This window comes from Ursus arctos, unplaced genomic scaffold (assembly GCF_023065955.2).
Source record: "Ursus arctos isolate Adak ecotype North America unplaced genomic scaffold, UrsArc2.0 scaffold_30, whole genome shotgun sequence".
NCBI classification, from domain to species: Eukaryota; Metazoa; Chordata; class Mammalia; order Carnivora; family Ursidae; genus Ursus; species Ursus arctos.
The window spans coordinates 6,566,654-6,593,254 of record NW_026622986.1 but is presented as its reverse complement, the minus strand read 5'-3'; the positions used below and the strand labels follow the sequence as shown (position 1 = coordinate 6,593,254).

Genomic DNA, 26,601 nt, shown 5'->3' with positions numbered 1-26,601 from the left:
TACTTGTGTATAACACCCAGTGCACAATGCAATATGTGTCCTCCTTAATACCCATCGCAACCCTATCCCAGTCCCCCAACCCCCTCCCTTCTGAAGCCCTCAGTTTGTTTCCCAGAGTCCATAGTCTTTCATGGTTCATTCCCCCTTCTGTTTACCCCCCCCTTTCTTCTTCCCTTCCTTCTCCTACCGATCTTCCTACTTCTTATGTTCCATAAATGAGTGAAACCATATGATAATTGTCTTTCTCTGCTTGACTTATTTCGCTTAGCATTATCTCCTCCAGTGCCATCCATGTTGCAGCAAATGTTAAGAAATTGTTCTTTTTGATGGCTGAGTAATATTCCATTGTATATATGGACCACATCTTCTTCATCCAGTCATCTGTTGAAGGGCATCTCAGCTCCTTCCACGATTTAGCTATTGTGGACAATGCTGCTATGAACATTGGGGTGCATATGGCCCTTCCCTTCACTACGTCTGTATCTTTGGGGTAAATACCCAGTAGTGCAATGGCTGGATCATAGGGTAGCTCTATTTTTAACTTTTTAAGGGACCTCCACACTGTTTTCCAGAGTGGCTGTACCAACTTGCATTCCCACCAACAATGTAAGAGGGATCCCCTTTCTCCACATCCTCTCCAACATTTGTTGTTTCCTGCCTTGTCAATTTTTGCCATTCTAACTGCTGTAAGGTGGTATCTCAATGTGGTTTTGACTTTAATTTCCCTGATGGCTAATGATTTTGAACATTTTTTCATGTGTCTGTTAGCTATTTGTATGTCTTCATTGGAAAAGTGTCTGTTCATACCTTCTTCCCATTTTTTGATTTGATTATTTGTTTCTCATGTATTGAGTTTGAGAAGTTTTTTGTAAATCTTGGATACTAGTCTTTTATCTGTAGTGTCATTTGCAAATATCTTCTCCCATTCCGTGGGCTGCCTCATATTTTTTTTGACTGGGAAACCCGTCTTCTGTGTGGCTTTTTTCCCCTGGGGCTTTCCACGCCTCTTTGGAGGATGAGAGCAAGAATGGCCACAGCCAAATCTCTGGCCCAGACTAGAAAAATCTCAGTCTGCCTTCTTTAATAAACCCTCCACAACAAACCGTCTCCACTTCTGCATGTGCCATTGAAAACCTCAGCCTCCCACATTGTGTGCCTACAGCAACTCTCTCAGAGGTATTGGCAGGGGCCTGGGAGTGCCTCTGCCCTTTGTGATTCTAAAACCGCAAGGAGCTGCAGCTTATGTGCATACCTGAAGCTCCAGAATCAGGCCTGGGTACCTCTATAAGCCCTTTCCTGGCAACTACCACTGTGCGAGGTTTTGCCTAGTCATGGGTGCATGTTCCCGATTTTTTCAGGCTGTTCAAGGAAAGAGTAGTTATCCACCAGCTGGGCCCACAGTTTATGGTGATCTGAGCTGAGAGAGTTCCTTCCTGGCCTTGCTGACCATGACCTGCTTCCCGACTCCAATGCATGGGCCCTCTACCATTTCAGGAAAGCCCTTTTGCTCTGTAGTTCCAAGTAACCTGAGACCGCAATGTGCTACCTAAAATTCTGCCTTTTCATTTCCAGGGCTCCCTTCAGAGAGGGATGTCGCTTACTAGAGCAGATTTCTAAGGGTTTCAATTTTTCACTCTGCTGTTATATCACTTTCTAGGAACCAGCTAATGGAGACTCCCTCCCCTTTCTGTTTATCTTCTGATGTCTCTCCATAGATTCATGACTCTGCACATCCTACCTTGCAAAAAGCAGTTACTTTTCTACTTGTAGAGATCCAGATATATATTCTTACATATCAGGCTGATCTCGTGGGTGTTCAAAATGGTTTGATAGATATCCAGTTAAATTCAGTGCACCATTTGAAACGGGGTTCCCTACTCCTCTGCTCTCTTGCCTCCTCCAGTTGATGGTATTTTGATAGGGAGTGCATTGATTGTGTAGATTGCTCTGGGTAGCATAGACATTTTAACTATATTTCTTCCAATCCATGAGCATGGAACATTTTTCCATCTCTTTGTGTCTTCCTCAACTTCTTTCATAAATGTTCTGTAGTTTTCAGAGTAGAGATCCTTTACCTCTTTGGTTAGGTTTATTCCTAAATTTCTTATGGTTTTTGTTGCAGTTGTAAATGGGATCGATTCCTTAATTTCTCTTTCTTCTATCTCATTAGAATATAGAAATGCAACTACTTTCTGTGCATTGATTTTTATATCTTGCCACGTTGCTGAATTGCTGTATGAGTTCAAGCAATTTTGGCATGGAGTCTTTTAGGTTTTCTACACAAAGTATCATGTCATATGTGAAAAGTGAGAGTTTGACTCTTCCTTACTGATATGAATGCCTTTTATTTCTTTTTGTTGTCTGATTGCTGAAGCTAGAACTTCTAGTACTATGTTGAACAATAGCAGTGAGAGTGGGCATCCCTGTCATGTTCCTAACCTTAGGGGAAAAGCTCTCAGTTTTTCCCCATGGAGAATGATATTTGCTGTGGGCTTTTTGTTGATGGCTTTTATGGTATTGGGGTATGTTCCCTCTATCTCTATACTGTGGAGAATTACAGCATCCAATAAAGAATGCTTAATTTTGTCAAATGCTTTTTCTGCATCAACTGAGAGGATCATATGGTTCTTGTCCTTTCTTTTTATTAATGTGATGTATTATGTTAATTGATTTGCAAATGTTGATCCACACTTGCAGCCCAGAAATAAATCCCACTTGGTCATGATAAATAAGCCTTTTAATGTACTGTTGGATCTTGTTGACCAGTATCTTGGTGAGAATTTTGGCATCCACATTTATCAGGGATATTGGTTTCTAATTCTACTTTCTCCTTTGTCTGGTTTTGGGATCAAGGTAATTTGGCCTCATAGAAAGAGTTTGGAAGTTCTCCTTCCATTTCAATTTTTTGAAACAGCTTCAGAAGAATAGGTATTAATTCTTTAAGTGTTTGACAGAATTTCCCTGGGAAGCCCTCTGGCCCTGGACTCTTTTTTTTTGGGGGGGGGGGGTTGGAGGTTGATTACTGCTTCAATTTCCTTGCTAGTTATGGGTATGTTGAGATCTTCTATTTCTTCCTGCCTCAGTTTTGGTAGTTTATATGTTTTCAGGAATGCATCCATTTGTTCCAAATTGCCTAATTTGTTGGCACAAAGTTGTTCATAATATGTTCTTAAAATTGATTGTATCTCCTTGGTTTTGGTCGTGATCTCTCCTCTTTCATTCATTATTTTATTAATTTGGGTTCTTTCTCTCTTCTTTTTGATAAGTCTGGCTAGGGCTTTATTGTTCTTATAAATTCTTTCAAAGAACCAGCTTCTAGTTTCATTGATCTGTTCTACGATTCTTTCAGTTTCTATTTCATTGATTTCTGCTGTGATCTTTATTATATTTCTTCTCCTGTTTGGCTTAGGCTTTATTTGCTCTTCTTTCTCTAGCTCTTTTAGGTGTAATTTTACCTTGTGTATTTTGAGTCTTTTCCTGGGGGGATGATGGAGGGTTGCCACATTCCTGTTTTTTTCCAGAGCTCTCGCACTGACAGCTGTCTCACTGTTGTGTGTGATCCCACTCCACCCCTCCCAAGGGAAGGTGAAAGGTCTCTGCTTTCCTGTCCTTTGCAGGTCCCCACAAGGACAGTGCCCTCCCAGTTGGGCCGTGGCTTGTGGTTTATGGTGAACCAAGCTGAGAGCTCCCTCTGGTTCACTGTGCCAGCTTCAGTGCTTGGGAACTCTACTGGCTCAGGCACCCCCGTTCTTCTGTGATTCCAGGGATCCTGAGACCACACTGTCCCACCTAGAATTCTGCCCTCTTCACCACCTGAGCACCTTTCAGGCTGGCATGTCTCTCCCTGGAGCAGATTTCTAAGGGTTCTGATTTTGCTCTCTGGGGCTATATCACTTTCTGGTGGCCAGCTTACTGAGGCTCCCTCCCCCAGCCACTTATTTTCCAAAATATTCCCTCAGATTCACTTCTCCACACATCCCACCTTGCAAAAAGTGGTGGCGTTCCTACTTGTAGAGTTCCAGACATTCTTTTCTTACACCTCAGATTGAATTCATGGGTGTTCCAAATGATTTGAATAGTTATCTAGCTAAATTCAAGGGACCAGGTGAAATGAGGTCCCCCTACTCTTCTACCATCTTGCTTCCTCTAAGGCAGGGAGTAATAGATAACCTTAAATGAAACTCATTGGGTGATCATTTTTCTTTGGTTCACGAATATATATTTGAACATATATTTTATAGAAATCATACCTTGACCTACAGTATCAGTACCTAAAGATAACTAGAGAACAAATGCAGAAGAATTCAGTCTTTGGTTGGTATTTCTTGTCCCATGGTTTTTTCATAGTTATAGGGCAACCACTCAGTATCCACCAAGGCCCTGTAACTGGCCACAAAACATCTCTGAAAGAATGTGTACCTTTCATCTGACTCCTGGAGATATGGGTTTGAAAGCCCAAAGGAGTGCTTCTGACCTGTATCAGTGGCCTTCTGCCATACCTTCTTTCAGTGAATAGAGATGTTGCTAAGTTTTGTAACTCAAAGAGCCAATACAGATTAGAGGGGCCCAGTAGAAGGGCAACATGTTGTCCTGTTGGAGAGCCTTTGGGGCATCCTCTTGGTCATGGCCCCACTGAAAGTAAGTGGCCTTTCTACTTACCCACAGATAGGTGCCATCACAGGCCCTACACGGGGAATGTAAGAGTGTAAATAACTAAATTGTCCCATCAATTGCTGGGCTTTCATTTGTTGAAGCAGAGTAGGCCAAGGCTGGGCACTCTTTTCTGGAATGAGATGTTATACCCTTTACAAAGAATGTTGAGGAATTTTATTAGGGTACCAGGTAACTGTACCTTGCCTGTAATACTGACCCCACTAAGTTGCCATGTGTGGGTCTGAGGACAACTAGTGTTTGCTTAGTTGTGCCCATGTTGGTTGATGTCATCACTATAGTGGAGGTCTATTGCTTTCTCTGTTAGTGGAAATTTTTCATGTCATCACTTTTGCATTGATGACAGATATTCAGAGAATTTTAGCAGCATTGTGGAAGTACAGTTGTGGTATATGGCAACCCAGTCCACAACAGGATATACTGATCAGTATATCCACAATAAAGGATGCTGAAAGGGGCATTCATAATATCAATTGCAGCATCCCAAGATCCCTCAAGTTTGAACATAGACTATAGCACTGTCACAATGTCAAATACCATAGGTGTAAGGGCTATACTACAACATTAAGCTGCATAGATCAGTTAAATCTCCATGTACCCAAAGTTGTGAGCACAGATTGACTGAGTCATTGAATAGTTAAATAGTTTCATGGAGAAGTTTCAATTCATTCAGCTCAGTAATTAGGGACGCTATAAACTTTTCTTCCCCATGCAGGTGTTTTGGGAGAAAAAGACACTAGACACTGGTAATTGAATAGGTTCACAGTCTTCCATATATCAACTAAAATGTAGTTAACTGCAGAAATTTCCATCAGGGCTGAGGAATTAGTACAAAGTGGAAGTTCACATTGACAATTCATCTATACTAATAATATAATAATATGTATGCTAATAGGATCATAACAATGGAGGTTTGCAGTGATCCTAAGGGAAATATCCATAGTTGGATCTGGGTAGGGGTCACATGGAAATGGCCTCAGACCCAATGAGATCCTTGCCTAGATCCCTTTCCCTTATATAGTGAATGTTACATGTTTCCCCTTCATCTTGGTATCAGAAGTTGTGCAGATCACAGTCACATAGCACCAGTATCCACAAGCCCAAGAAACACACCTCCCCATTAAATTCTGACCATTGCATAGGTCTTTATGTTTCCACTGAGGAAAAATGGACAAGTACCTGGTTTAATGCATAGTCTTATTCATTTCTGAAAACAAAGAGTTCTTGATAAAGTTTGGTAGGCTCTAGGATTCATGTCATGATTCAGTGGAAAGAGCTGGGCAGTAGAACTTCTATTAGTCATAGGGGCCATAAGCTTGTGGAACCTAGTTCAGCCGCCTTTGGACATCCCATGGCTCACTATCAGGCCATTAATGCCTTGGTACAGAACCCATCAATCTACTTATTTGGCACCTCACTATTGGTTATCCACTCATAGATCTCTTTGAGAAGGCCTTGGCCCAAATTGTTCAGGAGTTGGTGACTGATTACCATTTTTACATTGCTTTCACTTTCAGTCAATCATTGCTACCTTGGCAGTAGCTGCTATTTTTTTGTCTAACAATTTATCAGTTAATATTCAGATTGTATAGTGCCCAATGACCTGACCTTATGAAGAAGTTTAATACAGCTTGATATCCAGTTAGGGTGGCATAATTAATTGAGAAATCTGAGTCTGTTTAAAAATGTTATCATGTGCTGGGGTGCCTGGGTGGCTCAATCAGTTAAGTGTCTGCCTCTGGCTCAGTTAATGATCCTGGGATCCTGGGATTGAGCCCCACATCAGGCTCCTTGCTCAGTGGGGAGTCTGCTTCTCATTTTCTCTCTGCCTCTCCCCCCACTCATGCACACACTTTCTCTCTCAAATAAATAAATAAAATCTTTTAAAAAAATGTTATTATGTACTGTCCTCATTCCATCAGTGTAGACTGCAGGACCACTAGTGTGACTTAATGGGATACTCCCCCTTCTATAATGGTGATCCAAACATTGTTTTCAGTGGCAAGGAACTCCTCACAGGTGGGCCATCCTGTCAGAGCCAAAACAGTACCTAGTCTCAGATATTTTCACTTTTCATCCTTCATTTATTGTCACCTTTTCAGTCAATATGGCTACTGTCAAGGCTTGCTGAAGAAGGTGCTCTGTAGTAGAAGCCCAACAATGTGCTCTTTTACTTCACTAAGTTTAACAAGATTATTCCCTTTCCCACTGAGGCAAACAACCCAGGTTTCTAAGTTCTTTTTTGTTATTGGCCGAAGTGATCCCATGGCTCTTGCAGGTGACTTGGCCAATGAATTGAGGTCTAGAGAGAAGAAACTTCGTTCCCCCTCAGAACTGAAAAAGCTTATGTAAACAACAAAATCACGCTTTCCTAGAGCACCCTGCATGATTTGTTAGCACTGTCCAAAACATATTGGTCTGACTGCCAAAGTGTCTCAGGCAGCTTTCAGACTCTTGCTAATGATCCCGTAGCACTGCACTACCCTACCCCAGAATGTCCCACAGATTCACTAGGATATTCCAAAGTGTGCTTTCATAAAGGCATTGAACTTCATTGACCCTGCTTGCTGTCCCAATTTGTCAGATAGAGAGATGCCAGTTTTTGAGTCGGTCAATTAAAATAACAGCTAAAATGAAAGTAACAAGCCTTTATTCACTTAGTACAATATTACAAACAAGAGTCTAAATGGGAAAGGGCCCCATCTACACCAATGTTCCATTTCCCCTCTGGATTAGCAGTGGATGAGGGTTAGATGTATCAGTGCAAACTGGTATGAGATATAGGGGAGGATCATCTCACAGCTGAAGGATCCCCAAAGAAAAGTCTCTTGATGCTTTATGGATCCTATGTTCTTGGGAAGTAGTGGTGGCAGGGCTAGGAATAGAAAAGTGAAAAATAGAAAAATTTCAAGTGCCTCCCAGTGAGGTGGTCTAGGCAGAGGCAGTGCCTAAACAATACAATACTTAAGTCAAGCGCCTCCTCCCTGCCACCATAAGGAAGCCTCCAACTGTAAGCAACTGGGGTAAGAATGCACTATGGGCAAGAGCTTGAGGGAAGAGAAAGTTGAGACCATGATTGGTTGTTTATCAAGTCATTTGTGGATTGAGAAGCTTTTTTCCCCCATGCTAATTGCCAGATAATTCCTTTATAATCATCTGTGTTTGTGTCTGATACATCACACATAAGATCTGGCCTGGAGTCAGATTCCATAGGTGTATTCACATATACTTATACTTACACATATATATTCACACACTCATGCCTACATATGTACACATGTGTATGTAAATAAACATAGACGTATTTATAATTCATGATAAATCTTGGAAACCTTCAATTCTAGTCTATCCCCTCAGGGCCTTTTCTTGCTTTCCTCCATTGCATGTGTATGTCCTTTACTTCACTGTGTAAATCTTGACTGTAAATAATATATCACATTTACTCATCTGCTCCATCTTGTTATGCTTATAAATTTGCTTTGGAATTGCTTAGCACATGGAAAAATAAGCATAATGAACAATGGGGTGCCTGGGTGGCTCAGTTGGTTAAGCATCTGACTTCAACTCAGGTCATAATCTCAGGGTCTTGGGATTGAGCCCCTTGTGGAGCCCCCTGCTCAGCAGGGAACCTGTTTGTCACTCTCCTCCTGCCCTTTCCCCAGCTCATGCTCTCTCTCTCTCTCTCTCAAATAAATAGATAGATAAATAAATAAATAAATAAAATCTTTTTAAAAAAAGAAACAAAGAAAAATAAGACTACTAAAAGTATTTGTCATGTGTTTACAGTATCTCCTTCACACTCTTGCTTATGAATGAGGATCCATGTCAAATATTATATTGATGCATTATTTGCATTAATGCTTTATTATTTAGCAAGTTCATTTCTTTAAGTTTGCCTTCAGTTGTAGTTCCTCTTTTGTGATTTAATTTTATTTTTTAAGTATGCAGAACTGGAACCTGCTTCCAAAAGTAAAAAAATATATAAAGAGATATACTTAGAAGAGAACCATTTTGTCCCGTTTTCTCCCTTTCATCTTGTGGGTAACCAACTACACTGTTTTTTAATATCTCACTTGTGTTTCATTTTGTAAAGGTAAGTATCTCTTTTTCTTATTTCTTATTTCCCCTTCTTCCTTACCTAAAAGGTACCATGTGACCCCCCCTTTTTGTCACTTAATATCGTCTTCTTGAAATCCCTCTAAGTCAGCCTATAGATATCTTTTTTCATTCCTTTTACATTTCTATACAGCTGTTTATACCATATTATTTATCATAATTTACATAGTTTATAGTATATGTCTTAGCTTATTCTTCCAATCTCCTATATTTCAACATTAATGTACAATTACAAATAATGCTGTAATTAATAAATTATACATATGCATTTGTTGGTCTACGAAGTCTATATGATCCATAAAGTATAAATAGCCCAAGAGAAACAGACCAATGTAAATTACCTATGATGTCTAGAAATGTCAATGACGTAATGAGAAACGTTCAACACACATCTGTTAAAACTCTTCTCATCAATTTTTGTCATTCTAACTGGCATAAGGTGGTATCTCAATGTGGTTTTGAATTGAATTTCCCTGATGGCTAATGATTTTGAACATTTCTTCATGTGTCTGTTAGCCATTTGTTTGTCTTCATTGGAAAAGTGTCTGTTCATATCTTCTGCCCTTTTTTTATTTGATTATTTGTTTCTTGGTTATTGAGCTTGATAAGTTTTTTGTAGATCTTGGATACCAGTCTTTTGTCTGTAGTGTCATTTGCAAATATATTCTCCCATTCTGTGGGCTGCCTCTTAGTTTTTTTGACTGTTTCCTTGGCTGTGCAGAAGCTTTTTATCTTGATGAAGTCCCACAAGTTCATTTTTTCTTTTGTTTCTCTTAGAGCTTTTGGAGATGTGTCATGAAAAAAGTTGCTGTGGCCGATGTCAAAGAGGTTACAGCCTATGTTCTCCTCTAGGATTTTGATGGATTCCTGTCTCACATCAAGGTCTTTCATCCATTTGGAATTTATCTTTGTGTATGGTGTGAGAGAGTGGTCAAGTTTCATTCTGTTGCATATAGCTGTCCAATTCTCCCAGCACCATTTATTGAAGAGACTGTCTTTTTTCCACTGGATGTTTTTCCCTGCTTTGTCAAAGATCAGTTGCCCATAGAGCCGAGGGTCCATTTCTGGGTTCTCTATTCTGTTCCATTGGTCTATGTGTCTGTTTTTGTGCCAGTACCATGCTGTCTTTGTGATCACAGCTTTGTAGTACAGCTTGAAATCTGGCAACGTGATGCCCCCAGCTTTGTTTTTCCTTTTCAACAATTCCTTGGCAATTCGGGGCATTTTCTGGTTCCACACAAATTTAAGGGCTGTTTGTTCCAGTTCTTTGAAAAATGTCATTGGTATTTTGATTGGGATGGCATTGAACGTGTAGATTGCTTTGGGTAGCATAGACATTTTAACTACGTTAATTCTTCCGATCCATGAGCATGGAATATTTTTCCATCTTTTTGTGTCTTCTTCAATGTCTTCCAAGAGTGATCTGTAGTTTCTAAAATTAGATCCTTTACCTCTATGGTTAAGTTAATTCTGAGATATTGTATGATTTTTGGTTCTATTGTAAATGGAATCGATTCCCTAATTTCTCTTTCTTAAATCTCATTGTTTGTGTATAGAAATATAACTGATTTCTGAGCATTGATTTTGTATCCCGCCACATTACTAATTGCTCTATAAATTCTAGTAATTTGGGGGTGGGGTCTTTTGGGTTTTCCATATACAGTATCATGTCATCTGCAAAGAGAGACAGTTGAGATACCACCTTACACCAATTAGAATGGCAAAAATTGACAAGGCAAGAAACAACAAATGTTGGAGAAGATGTGGAGAAAGGGGAACCCTCTTACACTGTTGGTGGGAATGCAAGTTGGTAGAGCCACTTTGGAAAACAGTGTGGAGGTCCCTCAAAAAGTTAAAAATAGAGCTACCCTATGACACAGCAATTGCACTACTGGGTATTTACCCCAAAGATACAGATGTAGTGAAGAGAAGGGCCATATGCACCCCAATGTTCATAGCATCATTGTCCACAATAGCTAAATTGTGGAAGGAGCAGAGATGCTCTTCAACAGATGAATGGATTAAGAAAATGTGGTCCATATATACAATGGAATATTATTCAACCATCAGAAAGAACGATTACCCAACATTTGCAGCAACATGGACAGGACTGGAGATTATGCTAAGTGAAATAAGTCAAGCAGAGAAAGACTATTATCATATGGTTTCACTCACTTATGGAACATAAGAAATAGCAGGAAGATCGGTGGAAAAAGGAAGGGGGAAGGGAAGAATGAAGGGGGGTAAACAGAAGGGGGAATGAAGTATGAGAGACTATGGACTCTGAGAAACAAACTGAGGGCTTCAGAGGGGAGGGGGATGGGGGATTGGGATAGGCCAGTGATGGGTATTAAGAAGGGCACGTATTGCATGGAGCACTGGGTGTTATATGCAAATAATGAATCATGGAACACTACATCAAAAACTAAGGATGTATTGTATGGTGACTAACATAACATAATAAATTATTATTAAAAAATAAAATAAAACTATTTTCACAGTAATCTTGTCAGACCTGGAATTATGGTAATTAGTTATAACTTCATAACAATGAGAATCTTGCTGTATGTTTTTTATAAATTTAAATTATAGAGATTTCATAATAGAACCATTTTTTTTCATTTAGTGTACACAATATATCTCTTATGTAGCTCATGATAAAACACCAGATGAAAATCTAATGCTTAAGAATCTTGAATCAATATCAGAAACCCAAATACAAGTAAAGAAACAAAGAATTTCTAGAGAGTAAAGATATACTAGTAAGGATAATAATTATAATCTTAAATTATTTTTAATTAATTGCTTCCAAAGATTTTTTCTTTGAATCATAAATCTGTATTTTATAGAAAATTAACACTTTGACCTAAAGTATAAATGTCTTAAAATAACTATAGAACAAAAGCTAAAGTAATCATAATTTAAGGTTAGTATTTCTGGCTATAATACTATTTCACAGCCATGGGTCATGCCCTAAGTATCTACCAAAGTCAAAAACAGGCCAATAATTCTTTCAAAGGGTCTGTAACTTTCAGTCAGCTCCAGGTAGTTAGGCGTCCAGAAGCCTAATTAATCCACTGTCCTGTGCAGTTGCCCTCTTCCAAAAGACTCCAACTGGTAAAAAGAAGTTGCTGAGACCTATAACTCAAATGCAATCGGAGAGGCCTAGGAGGTCTGTTTTGACTTCCAGAGCATTTTGTTGGTTGAAATCCACTCAAATGTAGAGGCTTTTTTGGTAACTCAATAGATGGTTGCCTTCAGGATCCCATGGAAGGGAATATGAGAGTGCCAGTCAGGATAGTCCCACAAATTTTCAGCCCTCTTTTGTATTTGTTGGGACTGAGAGGGACATGCATTTGGAAGTTGTCTCCTAAAATGAGACATATTGCTCCAGTCCAGGGATTTCACTTGGGTATAGGTCCTTGTACTATGTCCATATTAATGACCCAGTTGTGTTGCTGAAAGTGGGTCAACACAGCATCTAGTCCTTGTTGGGTAGTGCCTTTGACTAGGCCAACCAGAAGGATGTCATCAATATAGTGGAATGATAGTGCTCCATATAGGAGTGGGACTTTTTCTTGTTCATAGCCTTGTGGAATGACATTCAAGGTGTATTGAAACCCATCACATAAAAGGGATACTGATTCTGATCATCTGTATGGTTGTGGATGCTAAAAACAGCATTTGGAATGTGAATTACTTCAATGCCTATTTCCCTTAGCTTGGACAATAGCTTCTATGGCAGTCACAATGTTAGGTAACATCAGTGTCCTAGGCTGTTTCATTATTTAAGCTGCCTATAATTAATTGAGTCTATAAGCACCCAAGGCTATATGCACAGGTTGACTTAGTTATCGAATGATGAAATAGTCTCATGGAGATCTTTGGCTTAGTTAAACTCAGCACTGAGGATAATTTTTTTTTCTCCCTTACATAGTTGGTTTTGGAGGCAATCTCTAGATATTGGTAGTCTAGTAGGTTTATAGTCTTCCACATGCCTCACTAAAATGACCCTATATGCAGCAATGCTCATTAGGGCGTGGGGCTGATCCCAGTTGGAGTTCACATAGAAAATATATCTATTTTAGTAATATATTTAGTAGCGGAAGTTATAAAAATGGAGGCTTATGGTGCCCCAAAGAGACATCCATAGTCAGGTCTCAGACAGGGCCAGATAGCATTAATTGCTTCCTATTACCCTGGGTCAGAATTGTGGCAATCACAGTTATTCATCAACTAGAATCCAAATGGCCCAAGTTATGTAATTTCTCCTCATCACCTCTTTGAACTCAAAGGCATACATCTTCACATGCCAGGGGAAATAGAGAGATCTTGGCCTGCTCCCAGTCTTACTTATTTTTGAAAGCCAAGAGCTCTGGGTAAATGTAGGCAGAGTTCTCTGACTCGTGTTAAGATCACTGGTTTGATTCTTTTTTTTCTTAAGTGCGCTTCACACCCAGCATGAACTCATGACCCTGAGATCAAGACCTGAGCTGAGATCAAAAGTCAGATGCTTAACTGAATGAGCCACCCAGTTGTCCCCATCATTTTGATTCTTATGGGGCTGTGTGTTGGCCCCTCATGGCACACTACCCGCTGGCCAGAAGATTCTTAGTGGAAAATCCATCCATTTCCTCCTGGAGACTCCATTGTTGAGTAACTAGATACTATTTTCAGTGGCAGGGAACACATCTTGGGTGGGCCAAACTTTTCAGAAACCAAATGGCAGCCAGTAGAAGGAGAGTGTCTCAGGTATTTGTGTGTCTTTTCTTCACCCTGTCCCCCTGTCTTCCTTGGGCAAAGTGGGTGCTTTTAGGGACTTCAGAAACAGTGTATCTGTTGTGACACACCCAACAAGTTGCCACTGTCCTGAGCTAAGTTAACAAGATTACTTGCTTTATGGTTGGAGGCCCACTACCCAAGTCTATTGTCTCTTCAACTTTCTGGTAAAGCAACAAGTTTAAAGCAACTCATTAAATATGAGTCTCAAAAACTTGCTGTGTCATAGCCTATCCATTAGTGCCTGAGACATGCTTAGAACTAACAATAGTCACTGAATACAACTCAGCTATCAGTGTCTACAGTGACTTTTTAGTGACCAAATATCTCGTTTTCTGGTTTGTATTTCCTGTGTTTCATTTTGTAAAGGTAAGTAGAATGTATCTCTCTTCATCCCCCTCCATTTCCCTTTCTTTCTTACTTAGAAGATAGCATACTATTTTATTTTAATAATATTTTTATTATATTATGTTAGTCACCACACAGTACATCCCCAGTTTTTGATGTAGTGTTCCATGATTCATTATTTGCATATAACACCCAGTGCACCATGCAATATGTGCCCTCCTTAATACCCATCACCAGCCTATCCCATTCCCCCACCCCCCTCCCCTCTGAAGCCCTCAGTTTGTTTCCCAGAGTCCATAATCTCTCATGGTTCATTCCCCCCTTCTCTTTACCCCCCCCCCTTCTTCTTCCCTTTCTTCTCCTGCTAGATATTTTCTGTTTCAGGTTCTTTTCCAGTAAACATCATTTCCTAGAAATACCATCAAGTCAGTTTGTAGGGATCTATAGCATTCCTTCTATACTCGTGTGTACAGCTGTTAGTACCACATTATATCCATAGTTTATATTATCATAGTTTATCTACTTTAGTCTATCAATTTCCTACACTTGTACATTTAGGTGGTTTTGAGTATTTTGCAATTACAAATATGCTAGAATAAATAATCTTTGTATATGTGTTTTCATTGTTCAGTCTATGAATAGATATTAACTGAAAACATTATAAAACTAAGAAAACTAGAGACTAATATAAAACACACTTAAAGCCTAGGAATATTAATGATATGATAAAATGCCTTCTACACACACCCATTAAAACTCTTCTCTCAGTTTTTATATCTGATCTAGCATTATGGTAATTTACTTATAACTTTATAAAAATGAGAGAAGATGCTGATGTATACTTGCTATAAATTTAAAACCTAGGGATTTCACAATACATGTCTTTTTTATTTAGTTGACTAAATGCTTCTCTATGTAGTTCAGGATGAAATAACAGATGAAAATCATATGCTTGAACATCAGGACTCAATGTCAATATCAGAAATTCAAGTGAAGAAACAAACTCACAAAAAGGAAAGACTTAGTAGTAAGTATAAAATTACAAATAACTTTATCTTAAATTAGATCATTTTATTTTTGTTCATGAATATGTATTTGAACATATATTTATAGAAAATTTACATTTTTACTAAAATATGAATACCCCAAGATAGCTAGAAAAAAAAGCAAAACCATTGCTATCCTTTGGTTGGAATTTCTGGTCTTAATATCATTTTATGACCACAAGACAAGCACTCAGAATTTCCCAGGGCCCCAAACAGGTGAACAATTGTTTCTTCAAAGTAGTGTGCCTTTCAGCCAACTCCAGGTAATTACAGGTTCAAAAGCCCAATGGATGCCTTTGACCTGTAGCAGTGGCCTTCTGCCATAGACTCCAATTGGTATACAGATGTTTCTGAGATCTGTAATTCAAACCTGAAATAGGGATCAAAAGAGTATAGGGGAAGGGCTGCCTAAGAGGCCTATTGGGGGGTCTTTAGGTCATCCTCTTAGTTGTATCCTTACTAAAAGTAAGCAACATTTTTGGTAATCTTATAGATTGTATCATCAAGGACCCCACACAGGGAAAATGAGAGTGCAAATAGTCAGAGTCCCACTAATTTCTGGGCCTTTATTTATTGGGGTTGATGAGTGGGCCAATATTTGGTAGTCTTCTCCTCTGGAATGAGAAGTCATGCTCTTTTGAAATCATGTCCAGGATTTCACTAGGATATGAGGTAAATGTACCCTTTTTTGTACAAATAGACCATCCAAGAGCCACTAGTGTGTCAAAAGGGCATCTAGTCCTTTTTGGATGGTGTCCTTGTCTGGGCCCACTTAACTAAAGACTAATCCTCTCTCTGGGAGTAGGACATTTAAAAGTCATGAACTATACATTGGTGACAGATATTTTTTCTACTTTTTAAAAAAATTTTTTATTATGTTAGTCACCATACAGTGTATCATTAGTTTTTGATGTAGTGTTCCATGATTCATTGTTTGAGTATAACACCCAGTGCTCCATGCAATACGTGCCCTCCTTAATACCCATCACTGGGCTTGGGGCGCCTGGGTGGGTCAGTCATTAAGTGTCTGCCTTCGGCTCAGGGCATGATCCCAAGGTCCTGGGATAGAGCCCTGCATCAGGCTCCCTGCTCCGCTGGGAAGCCTGCTTCTTCCTCTCCCACTCTCCCTGCTTGTGTTTCCTCTCTCGCTGGCTGTCTCTCTCTCTGTCAAATAAATAAATAAAATCTTTAAAAAAAAATACCCATCACTGGGCTAGCCCATCCCCCCACCCCTTCCCCTCTAAAACCCTTAGTTTGTTTCCCAGAGTCCATAGTCTCTCATGGTTCATTTCCCCTTCTTTTTTTTTTATAATAATTTTTTATTATGTTAGTCACCATACAGTACATCCCTAGTTTTTGATGTAATGTTCCATGATTCATTACTTGCTGTTTACCCCTCCTTCATTCTTTCCTTCCTTCTCCTACCTATCTCCCTGCTATTCCTTATGTTTCACAAATGAGTGAAACCATATGATAATTGTCTTTCTCTGCTTGACTTATTTCACTTAGCATAAGGTGACAGATATTGAAACATTTTGGTAGTTATATGAAGAATACTAATAGTATATTGCAACTTATTTCACATAAGGTTAAATTAACTGTGATCATTTGCATGAAGTGGGATACAGTAGAGGGCATTGGAGATGTCAGTCATTGCATATCAAGTTCCTTCAGTTTGGAAAAGACTGTATGACAGTTACAGTTTCAGGTACCCCTAGTGCACAGAGCTGTGCTATAGTATTGAATCAAAATTAATTGAGTCACTATACACCCAGGTCCATGTGAAAGGTCAACTTAGTTATTAAAATGGGAAAGAGTCTCATGGAGAATTTTTGCTTCATTAGGTTCAGCAATGAGAGTAGTTATTTATTTTCTTTCCCAGGAATTTGTTTTGGGAGACACAGGTGCTAGGTGATGTTTAGTTTGGTTGTTTGCAGTCTTCTACATGCCCCATGTAAATGGCCCTAAAGATAGTAATTCCTATCAGGGCCTGGGGCTGAATGTGAATGGGGGTACACATAGAAATTCCTTTTATAGCATTATACATTTAGTAGGGGGGGCTATAAAAATGGAATTTTTTTGGTGGCGTGATACATTTATAGTAGTGTTTGACCAAGGGTGACTTTGGTGATAGCCTCAGATGAGAAATCAGAGAGTACTATCTCTTTCCCCCACTACCAGGCTTCAGAAGTTATGGAGATCATGGTCACCTATGCACCAGTATCCTAATGCCCCTAGAAATGCAATTCCACCCCTCTTTTGAATTCTGACCTTGGCATACATCCTCAGATTACCCTGGTGACATAAGAGTCTTGGCCTACCACCTCCCTAATTTTGTTTATTTTTGAAAGCTGAGAGGTCTGAGTAAAATTTGTAGATGGTTCTTTGATTTTTCTCAATGTCACTTGGAGGAGCAAAGGGGAGAGCACTTGTATTAGTCAAGGATCATCATAATTTGGACTTTAGTGGGGATGTGTGTTGGGACTCATGGCCTACTACATGGCCAGGAGATCTTTGGTGAAGAGTTCATTAATGTTTTCCTTGAGACCCTGTTGTTGAGCAGCTAGTCCTAGGGATTTCTTCAGGAAAACCCCTCACCAAATAGTTCAGGTGTAGGTGCCCAATTACCATTTTTAGGTCTCTCTGTTCACTGCCTCAACAATAATATCTTCTTGGAAGCCACTTTTTCCATGCTTGAAAATTTGTCAGTTAAGATCTGAATTGTGCCATGAACCAATTGACATTACCTTATAAGGAAGTTTAATTGAGTTAGGTAACCAGTGAAGGTGGTCTGGAGGAATCTAGAAATCTGAGTCTGGTTAAAAATCTTATCAAATCACTGTTCTCATCCATCTGTGACCCTAGAGACCATCAGGGGGCCTCACAGAGTCATTAGAGACTCTATAAGAGATGATTCAAATATGTTTTCCAGTGTCAGGGAACTCATAATGGGTAGGTCAAAATAATACCCAAAGCCAAAATATTACCCTAAGGAAAGAGAATAGTCTCAGATGTTCATGTCTTTCATCCCCCTTTTCCTCTATCTCCTTGGGCAATATGGGCACTGTCAAGGCCCTCTGAATAAGGAGATCTGTAAGAAACCCTACAGTGTGCCCCTCTCCCTCACTAAGTTTAACATTTACCTCCTTCTTCATGAAGGCAAAGTACCCAAGTCCCAAGATCTCTTTGACTTGCTGGGCAAAGCAATCCTTGGGATTCTATCTTCTTTTTCATTAAAGTGTGAGTCTTAGTAGCTCACTGAATCATAGGTTGTCCATTGGTTTTAGGGGCATGCTAGAGCTAACAGTAGTCACTGTGTAACTCAGTATGGAGTGTCTCAAACTTTTTTTTTGATCCATTAGTAGCCACAAAACTGCTTCTCTAGTTTTCTCAGAGCCTATCTGTTGTGTCTCTCATTTGACTCATTGGGCATCTTGGTAGATGAGTCAAAGGCTAAAGAAAAAGACAATTGAGTCAGTTTATTGAGATCTGTTTCATTCATATTACAGCTGTATGTAATTTTGTTTGTACCACATTATTGAACAAAATTTATACACAATATAGTGTATAGTGTATACCTTAGTTTTTTTCACCAATCTCCTCTGCTTAAAACTTTGTGATTGTGAATATTTGCAATTTGCAATTGTTCTGTAATGAATAACCTTGAATCTTCTTTTACATATGAATTTTCTTTTAGTTATATGAATATATATTAATTTAAAGCATAAATAACCCAAGAAAACTAGAGACTACATACAGTATAACATTATATTTGAAACATCATAATAGATATGTTAGTGATACAGCTTCAACACACACCCACTAAAAATATTCTCACAATTTTCATGTCACATCTGGTATTATGGTAATTAGCTTATAACATTATTAAAATGAGAGAAAATTTTGCTATGTATTTGTTATAAACTTTAAATCTAGAGATTTCACAGTAGATCTATTTTTTCTATTAAGAGACTAAATGAATCTCTTTATGTAGCTCATGATGATGTACCAGACCAAAACCTTATGCTTAAGCAACAAGATTCAGTGGCAAAACTTCAAATGCAAGTGCAGAAACAATTAACTTCCAGAGAAGAAAAACACAGGAGTAAGTGATATAATTATAGATAATTTTAGATTTTAAAAATTTAAAAACTTAAAATTTTAAGAATTAATCTCATCAGACCTTTTTTCTTTACTTCATGAATATGTATTTGAGCATATAATAGCAATATAGAAAATTTAATCTTTGACTTAAAATATGAAATCAGAGCATGCTGGGTCGTGGGGCAGGGCCCAGGTGGAAGGGCAGTGGCACAAGGACATTTTTCTCATGGTGCAGGCAAGCAGCACAGGAAGAGTTAAGATGGTGGAGGAGTAGGGGTCCTCTTTTTCAGCTGGTCCCCTGAGTCGAGCTGGATAGGTACCAGACCATCCTGAACACCCACGGAATCAGCCTGAGACACAGGAAGATACATCTGGATCTCTACAAATGAACATCTCCAGTGCTGAGTATTGAGGTATGAAGCGGGGAGCCTTGAATCTGTGCACAGATATTGGAAGATAAACGGAAGGGGTAGGGAGCCGCTGCGTTCGGATGCCAGGAAGTGGTAGCCACCTGCACTGGAGAGCGGGCAGGACTCATGGAGCGGCACCCGCGAGAGAGCAGACTGAGACCATGAGCTGGGGAATGCGCGTGACCAGTCTGAGGGCCGGAGCTTCAGAGCGCCCACGAACCACACTGAAACAGAGCTCCAGAGCACGCGGGGGTGGCTGGCAGCTGGTGGTGTTAGAAGCACAAAGGACAGAGACGTGCCAGTCCTGGAAGTGACGGCTGGGACGCTGGCTGTGAGGCGCACATCCCGGGATGCTGCAGGATTTAGCAGCACCAACAGAAACAGAGTTAAAGTGGCCAGAAGACCCCAGTGGAGAGCAGACTGCGATCCCTCTGTTCTGAGACAGAGGCTGGGATTCAGCTACAGTGGCTCTGACTCTCAGAAGAGGCACAGCAAACCACCAGGGAAAGCTGCCAGAGAACAAAAGCCTGGAAATACCGGCACACAGTGTGCCCATCCCCATCCCCCCTCGCAGGGGACACAGAGACTACCCAAACAGGGTTTCCTGAGTATCTGGGTGGCAGGCCCCTCCCCCAGAAGGCAGGCTGAAAAATCAAGAAGCCCACATCCCTAAGGTCCCTATAAAACAAGTGCACACTGCCTGGGACCTGGTCAATAATTTGGGCTCTGGGCAACCCCATAACCTCTCCTCATCAGAATAACGAGAAGGAGAAATCCCCCCCAGCAAAGAAAAGACAATGAGTCTGTGGCCTCTGCCACAGAACTAATGGATATGGATATAGCCAAATTATCAGAAATGGAATTCAGAATAACAATGGTCAAGATGATGTGTAGACTTGAAAAAATATTAACGAAAATATTAACGAGAATATAGAATCTCTAAGGGTGGAAATGAGAGCGAATCTGGAGGAAATTAAAAATTCTATGAGCCAAATGCAGTCAAAACTAGATGCTCTGACAGCCAGGGTGAATGAGGCAGAAGAATGAATAGGCAAATTGGAGGATGGGTTAGTAGAAGAGAAAGCTAAAACAGAAACTTGGCTCAAAAAAACTGAATCTCGGGGCACCTGGGTGGTGCAGTCATTAAGCGTCTGCCTTCGGCTCAGGGTGTGATCCTGGCATTCTGGGATTGAGCCCCACATCAGGCTCCACCGCTAAGAGCCTGCTTCTGCCTTTCACACTCCCCCTGCTGTGCTCCCTCTCTCACTGGCTGTCTCTCTGTCAAATAAATAAATAAAATCTTAAAAAAAAATCCAATCTCAAGAATGTAGATTATGGAAGATTACTGACTCAATGAACGTTCCAATGTCAGAAACATAGGTATCCCCGAAGGGGTGGAGAAAAACAGAGGTCTAGAAGAGATATTTGAACAAATTGTAGCTGAAACTTCCCTAATCTAGCAAAGGAAACAAGCATTCGTGTCCAAGAGGCAGAGAGGACCCTTCCCAAGCTCAACCACGACAAACCTACACCACATCACGTCGTAGTGCAATTCGCAAATATTAGATCCAAGGATACAGTATTGAAAGTGGCCAGGAAAAAGAAATTTCTCATGTACCAAAGCAAAGGTATCAGGATTACATCAGACCTGTCTACACAGACCTGGAATGAGAGAAAGGGTTGGGCGGACATTTTTTAAGCTCTTTCAGAGAAAAACATGCAGCCAAGGATCCTTTATCCAGCAAGGCTGTCATTCAGAATTGATGGAGAGATAAAGACCTTGCAGAATCGCCAGTCACTGACCAATTTTGTAACCATGAAACCAGCCCTACAGGAGATATTAAGGGGAGTTCTATAAAAGTAAAAAGGCCCCAAGAGTGATACAGAACAGAAAGTCACAATCTATAGAAACAAAGACTTTACAGGCAACATGGCATCATTAAAATAATATCTCTCAATAATCACTCTCAATGTAAATGGCCTAAATGCTCACATAAATGCCACAGGGTTGAAGATTGGATTAAAAGACATGACTCATCCATATGCTGTCTACAAGAGACTCATTTTGAACCTAAAGATACATCCAGACTGAAAGTGAAAGGATAGAATACCATCTTTCATGCCAATGGACCTCAAAAGAAAGCTGGGTAGCAAATCTCATATCAGACAGATTAGATTTTAAGCTAAAGACTATAGTTAGAGATACAGAGGATACTATATTATTCTTAAAGTTTGTATCCAACAAGTGGATATGACAATTATAAATATCTATGCCCCCAACACGGGAGCAGCAAGATACTCAAGCCAACTCTTAACCAGAATAAAGAGACATATAGATACTAAGATGTTAATATAGGGGACATCAACACTCTGCTCTCAGCAATAGACAGATCACCTAAGCAGAAAATCAACAAAGAAACAACAGCTTTGAATGCCATACTAGACAAGTTGGACCTCATGGATATATACAGAACACTACACCCCAGAACAACTGAATACTCATTCTTTTCGAATGCACATGGAACTTTCTCCAGAATAGACCATGCTCTGGGTCACAAACAAGGTCTCAAACAATATCAAGAGACTGAGATTATTCCCTGCATATTCTCAGACCACAATGCTTTGAAACTGGAACTCAAATCACAAGGAAAAATTTGGAAGAAACTCAAACGCTTGGAAACTAAGAACCATCTTGCTCAAGAATGATTGGGTAAACCAGGGAATTAAAAAGGAGATTAAGCAATTTTTGGAGACCAATGAGAATGAAAACACATCGGTCCAAAACCTATGGGACACTGCAAAGGCAGTCCTAAGTGGAAAATACGTAGCCATCCAAGCCTCATTCAAAAGAACAGAAAAATCTAAAATGCAGTTTTTATATTCTCACCTCAAGAAGCTGGAGCTGGAACAGAAAAACAGGCCTAACCCATGCATGAGAAGGCAGCCAATCAAGATTAGAGCAGAGATCAATGAATTAGAAACCAGGAGCAGAGTAGAGCACATCAACAAAACTAGAAGCTGGTTCTTTGAAAGAATAAATAAGATCAATAAGCTACTGGCCAGACTTATTCAAAAGAATAAAGGACCCAAATTAATAAAATTATGAATGAAAGGGGAGAGATCATGACCAACACCAAGGAAATAGAAAGGATTATTAGAAACTTTTATCAACAGCTTTATGCTAATAAATTAAGCAATCTGGAGGAGATGGAGGCCTTCCTGGAAACCTATAAACTACCAAGACTGAAACAGGAAGAAATTGATTTTTTAAACATACCAATTCATTATGAAGAGATTGAAACAGTGATTAAAAACCTTCCAAAAAACAAAACGCCAGGGCCTGATGGATTCCCGGGGAATTCTACCAAACATTCAAAGAAGAAATAATACCTATTCTCCTAAAGCTATTTCAAAAAATAGAAACAGAAAGAAAGCTACCAAACTCATTCTATGAGGCCAGTATTACCTTGATCCCCAAACCAGGCAAAGACCCCTTCAAAAAGGAGAATTACACTTGCTGCAACGTGGATGGCACTGGAGGAGATAATGCTAAGCGAAATAAGTCAAGCAGAGAAAGACAATTATCATATGATTTCTCTCATCTATGGAACATAAGAACTAGGAAGATCGGTAGGAGAAGAAAGGGATAAAGAAAGGGGGGATAATCAGAAGGGTGAATGAAGCATGAGAGACTATGAACTATGAGAAACAAACTGAGGGCTTCAGAGGGGAGGGGGTGGGGCAATGGGATAGACTGGTGATGGGTAGTAAGGAGGGCACATATTGCATGGTGCACTGGGTGTTATACTCAAATAATGAATCATCGAACTTTACATCAGAAACCAGGGATGTACTGTATGGTGACTAACATAATATAATAAAAAAACATTAAAAAAAAAGAGAATTAGAGACCGATATCTTTGATGAATATGGACGCCAAAATTCTCAATAAGATCCTATCTAATAGGATCCAACAGTACATTAAAAGGATTATCCATCATGACCAAGTGGGACTCATCCTGGGATGCAAGTGTGGTTCAATATTCACAAATTGATCAGTGTGATAGACCATATCAACAAGAAAAAAGCCAAAAATCATATGATCCTCTCAATAGATGCAGAAAAAGCATTTGACAAAACACAGCATCATTTCCTGATTAAAACCCTTCAGAGTGTAGGGATAGAGGGTACATTCCTCAATTTCATAAAAACCATCTATGAAAAGCCTACAGCAAATATCATTCTCAATGGGGAAAAGCTGGAAGCCTTTCCCTTAAGATTAGGAACATGACAAGGATCCCCACTCTCGCCATTATTATTCAACATAGTACTAGAAGTCCTTGAAACAGCAATCAGACAACAAAAAGGGATAAAAAGTATCCAAATCGGCAAAGAAGAAGGCAAACTGTCTCTCTTCGGAGATGACATGATACTCTCTATGGAACACCCAAAAGAATCCACTCCTAAACTACTAGAAGTTATAGAGCAATTCAGTAATGGATGAAAGACCTCGATGTGAGACAGGAATCCATCAAAATCCTGGAGGAGAGCATAGGCAGCAACCTCTACGACATCAGCCACAGCAACCTTTTTCATGACACATCTCCAAAGGCAAGAGAAACAAAAGATAAAATGAACATGTGGGACTTCATCAAGATAAAAAGCTTCTGCATAGCCAAGGAAGCAGTCAAAAAAACTAAGAGGCAGCCCACAGAATGGGAGAAGATATTTGCAAATGACACTACAGATAAAAGACTGGTATGCAAGATCTACAAAGAACTTCTCAACCTCAATACACAAGAAACAAATAAACAAATCATAAAATGGGCAGAAGATACGAACAGACACTTTTCCAATGAAGACATACAAATGGCTAATAGACACATGAAAAAATGTTCAAATCATTAGCCATCAGGGAAATTCAAATCAAAACCACACTGAGATACCACCTCATGCCAGTTAGAATGGCAAAAATTGGCAAGGCAGGAAACAACAAATGTTGGAGAGGATGTGGAGAAAGGGGATCCCTCTTACACAGTTGGTGGGAATGCAATTTGGTACAGCAACTCTGTAAAACAGTGTGGAGGTCCCTCAAAAAGTTAAAAATTGATCTACCCTATGATCCAGCCATTGCACAACTGGGTATTTACCCCAAAGATACAGACGTAGTGAAGAGAAGGGCCATATGCACCCCAATGTTCATAGCAGCATTGTCCACAATAGCTAAATCATGGAAGGAGCCGAGATGCCCTTCAACAGATGACTGGATTAAGAAGATGTGGTCCATATATACAATGGAATATTACTCAGCTATCAAAAAGAATGATTTCTCAACATTTGCTGCAACATGGATGGCACTGGAGGAGATAATGCTAAGCGAAATAAGTCAAGCAGAGAAAGACAATTATCATATGGTTTCTCTCATCTATGGAACATAAGAACTAGGAAGATCAGTAGGAGAAGAAAGGGATAAAGAAAGGGGGGATAATCAGAAGAAGGAATGAAGCATGAGAGACTATGGACTCTGAGAAAGAAAATGAGGGCTTCAGAGTGGAGGGGGGTGGGGGAATGGGATAGGCTGGTGATGGGTAGTAAGGAGGGCACATATTGCATGGTGCACTGGGTGTTATACGCAACTAATGAATCATCGAACTTTACATCAAAAACCAGGGATGTACTGTACGGTGGCTAACATAATATAATTAAAAAATATTATTATAAAATATAAAAAATAAAAAAAGATAAATAAAATATGAAATCATTAAACAAGACAGAAACCATTTAACATTTGTTTGGGATGTCTAGTCATAAGATGATTTCATGGCATGGCCCTTGAGCTCAGTGTCCACTAAAGCCAAATAAGTAGTCAATAGTCTCTCAAAGGGTGTTTACTTTCAGTCAACTACAGGATATTGGGTCCAGAAGCCCAACAGGCCCCTCCAACATGCTTCAGTTGGCATACAGAGGCTTCTGAGATGCATAACTCAAAATAAATTAGAGGGGGCAAGGATAAGGGTGGCCTAAGTGGCTAGTTGAAGAACCTTCAGGGCATTCTGTTGTTATGCCCCACTCAAGGTAGCCGTCTTTTTCGTAATCTAATTGATGGGTGTCACAATCAAGATAGTTATATAGGGAATGTGTGACCACCATTAGTTGAAGAGTCCCACCAATTTCTGGGCATCCATTGTATTTATTGGAGCTAAGAGCCCGAGCATAACTAGAACTTCTCTGGAGTGAAACACACTGTCCCCTTGTCTGTATTAATGACCCACCCATGTTACTCCATATGGGTCAACATGGTATGCAGTCCCTGTTAGGTCATGTGGAAGATGTCATCAATATAGTGGACGGATAGTGCTCCAGCTAGAAGTGGGACTTTTTCAAGTTCATGGCCTTGTACGAGAACATTAAATGTTTATTGCCACCCATTACACATAAGACAAACTGATACAGATCATCTGTGTGGATGTGGATGCTAAAAAAGGACATTTGGAATATGAATTACTTCATACCTACTTTTATCAGCTTGGGCGATAACCTCTATGGCAGTTATAATGTCAGGTAATGCCAGTGCCAAAGGCTGTACTACATATTTGAGCCACCGATAAACAATTATTTTCAGGCACCCAAGGCCTTGTGCAAAAGCCATATGGTGGACTTTGGCATCCTTAAGCACAGCAATAAGAACAATTATTTCTTTTTATCCCCAAGAAAATTGATACTGTTTTTGAGAGACAAAAGCACTGGGTGCTGGTAGTCTGGTAAGTTTACTCTTCTACATGCCCCATTAAAATGGTCCTAGCTGCAGCAATTCCCTTCAGAGGATGCATTCAGAGATGCATATAGACAATACATTACACCTATAACAATAATCCATTCAGGAGTGGACACCATCACAATGGTGATATGTAGAAGCCCCAAAGGACCCACCCATAGTCAAGTCTGGGTAAGGGTCTTGGTGGTGGTGGCTTCAGTCAGTGAGTATTATCAATTTCCTCCTCATTTTTATTCCAGAGATTTTGGGGGTTACAGTTACCTGTGCACCACTATTCAAAGGACCCAAGAAATGTAGCTCTTCCCCGTGTCTACTGTAAACTTTGACTTCGGCCTAAAACCTTCATTTCTCA

The 26,601-nt window shown here is 39.7% G+C and overlaps 1 protein-coding gene across 1 annotated transcript in view; it reads left to right on the top strand.

Annotated features, from left to right (window-relative positions):
* Positions 1-26,601, top strand: part of CCDC7 (coiled-coil domain containing 7) — a 245,984-nt gene that overhangs the window by 183,399 nt on the left and 35,984 nt on the right. The window contains exons 19-20 of the mRNA XM_057304764.1: positions 14,834-14,941; positions 18,955-19,065. Coding sequence (XP_057160747.1) covers positions 14,834-14,941; positions 18,955-19,065 — 219 coding nt within the window. The remainder of the gene's footprint in view (positions 1-14,833; positions 14,942-18,954; positions 19,066-26,601) is intronic.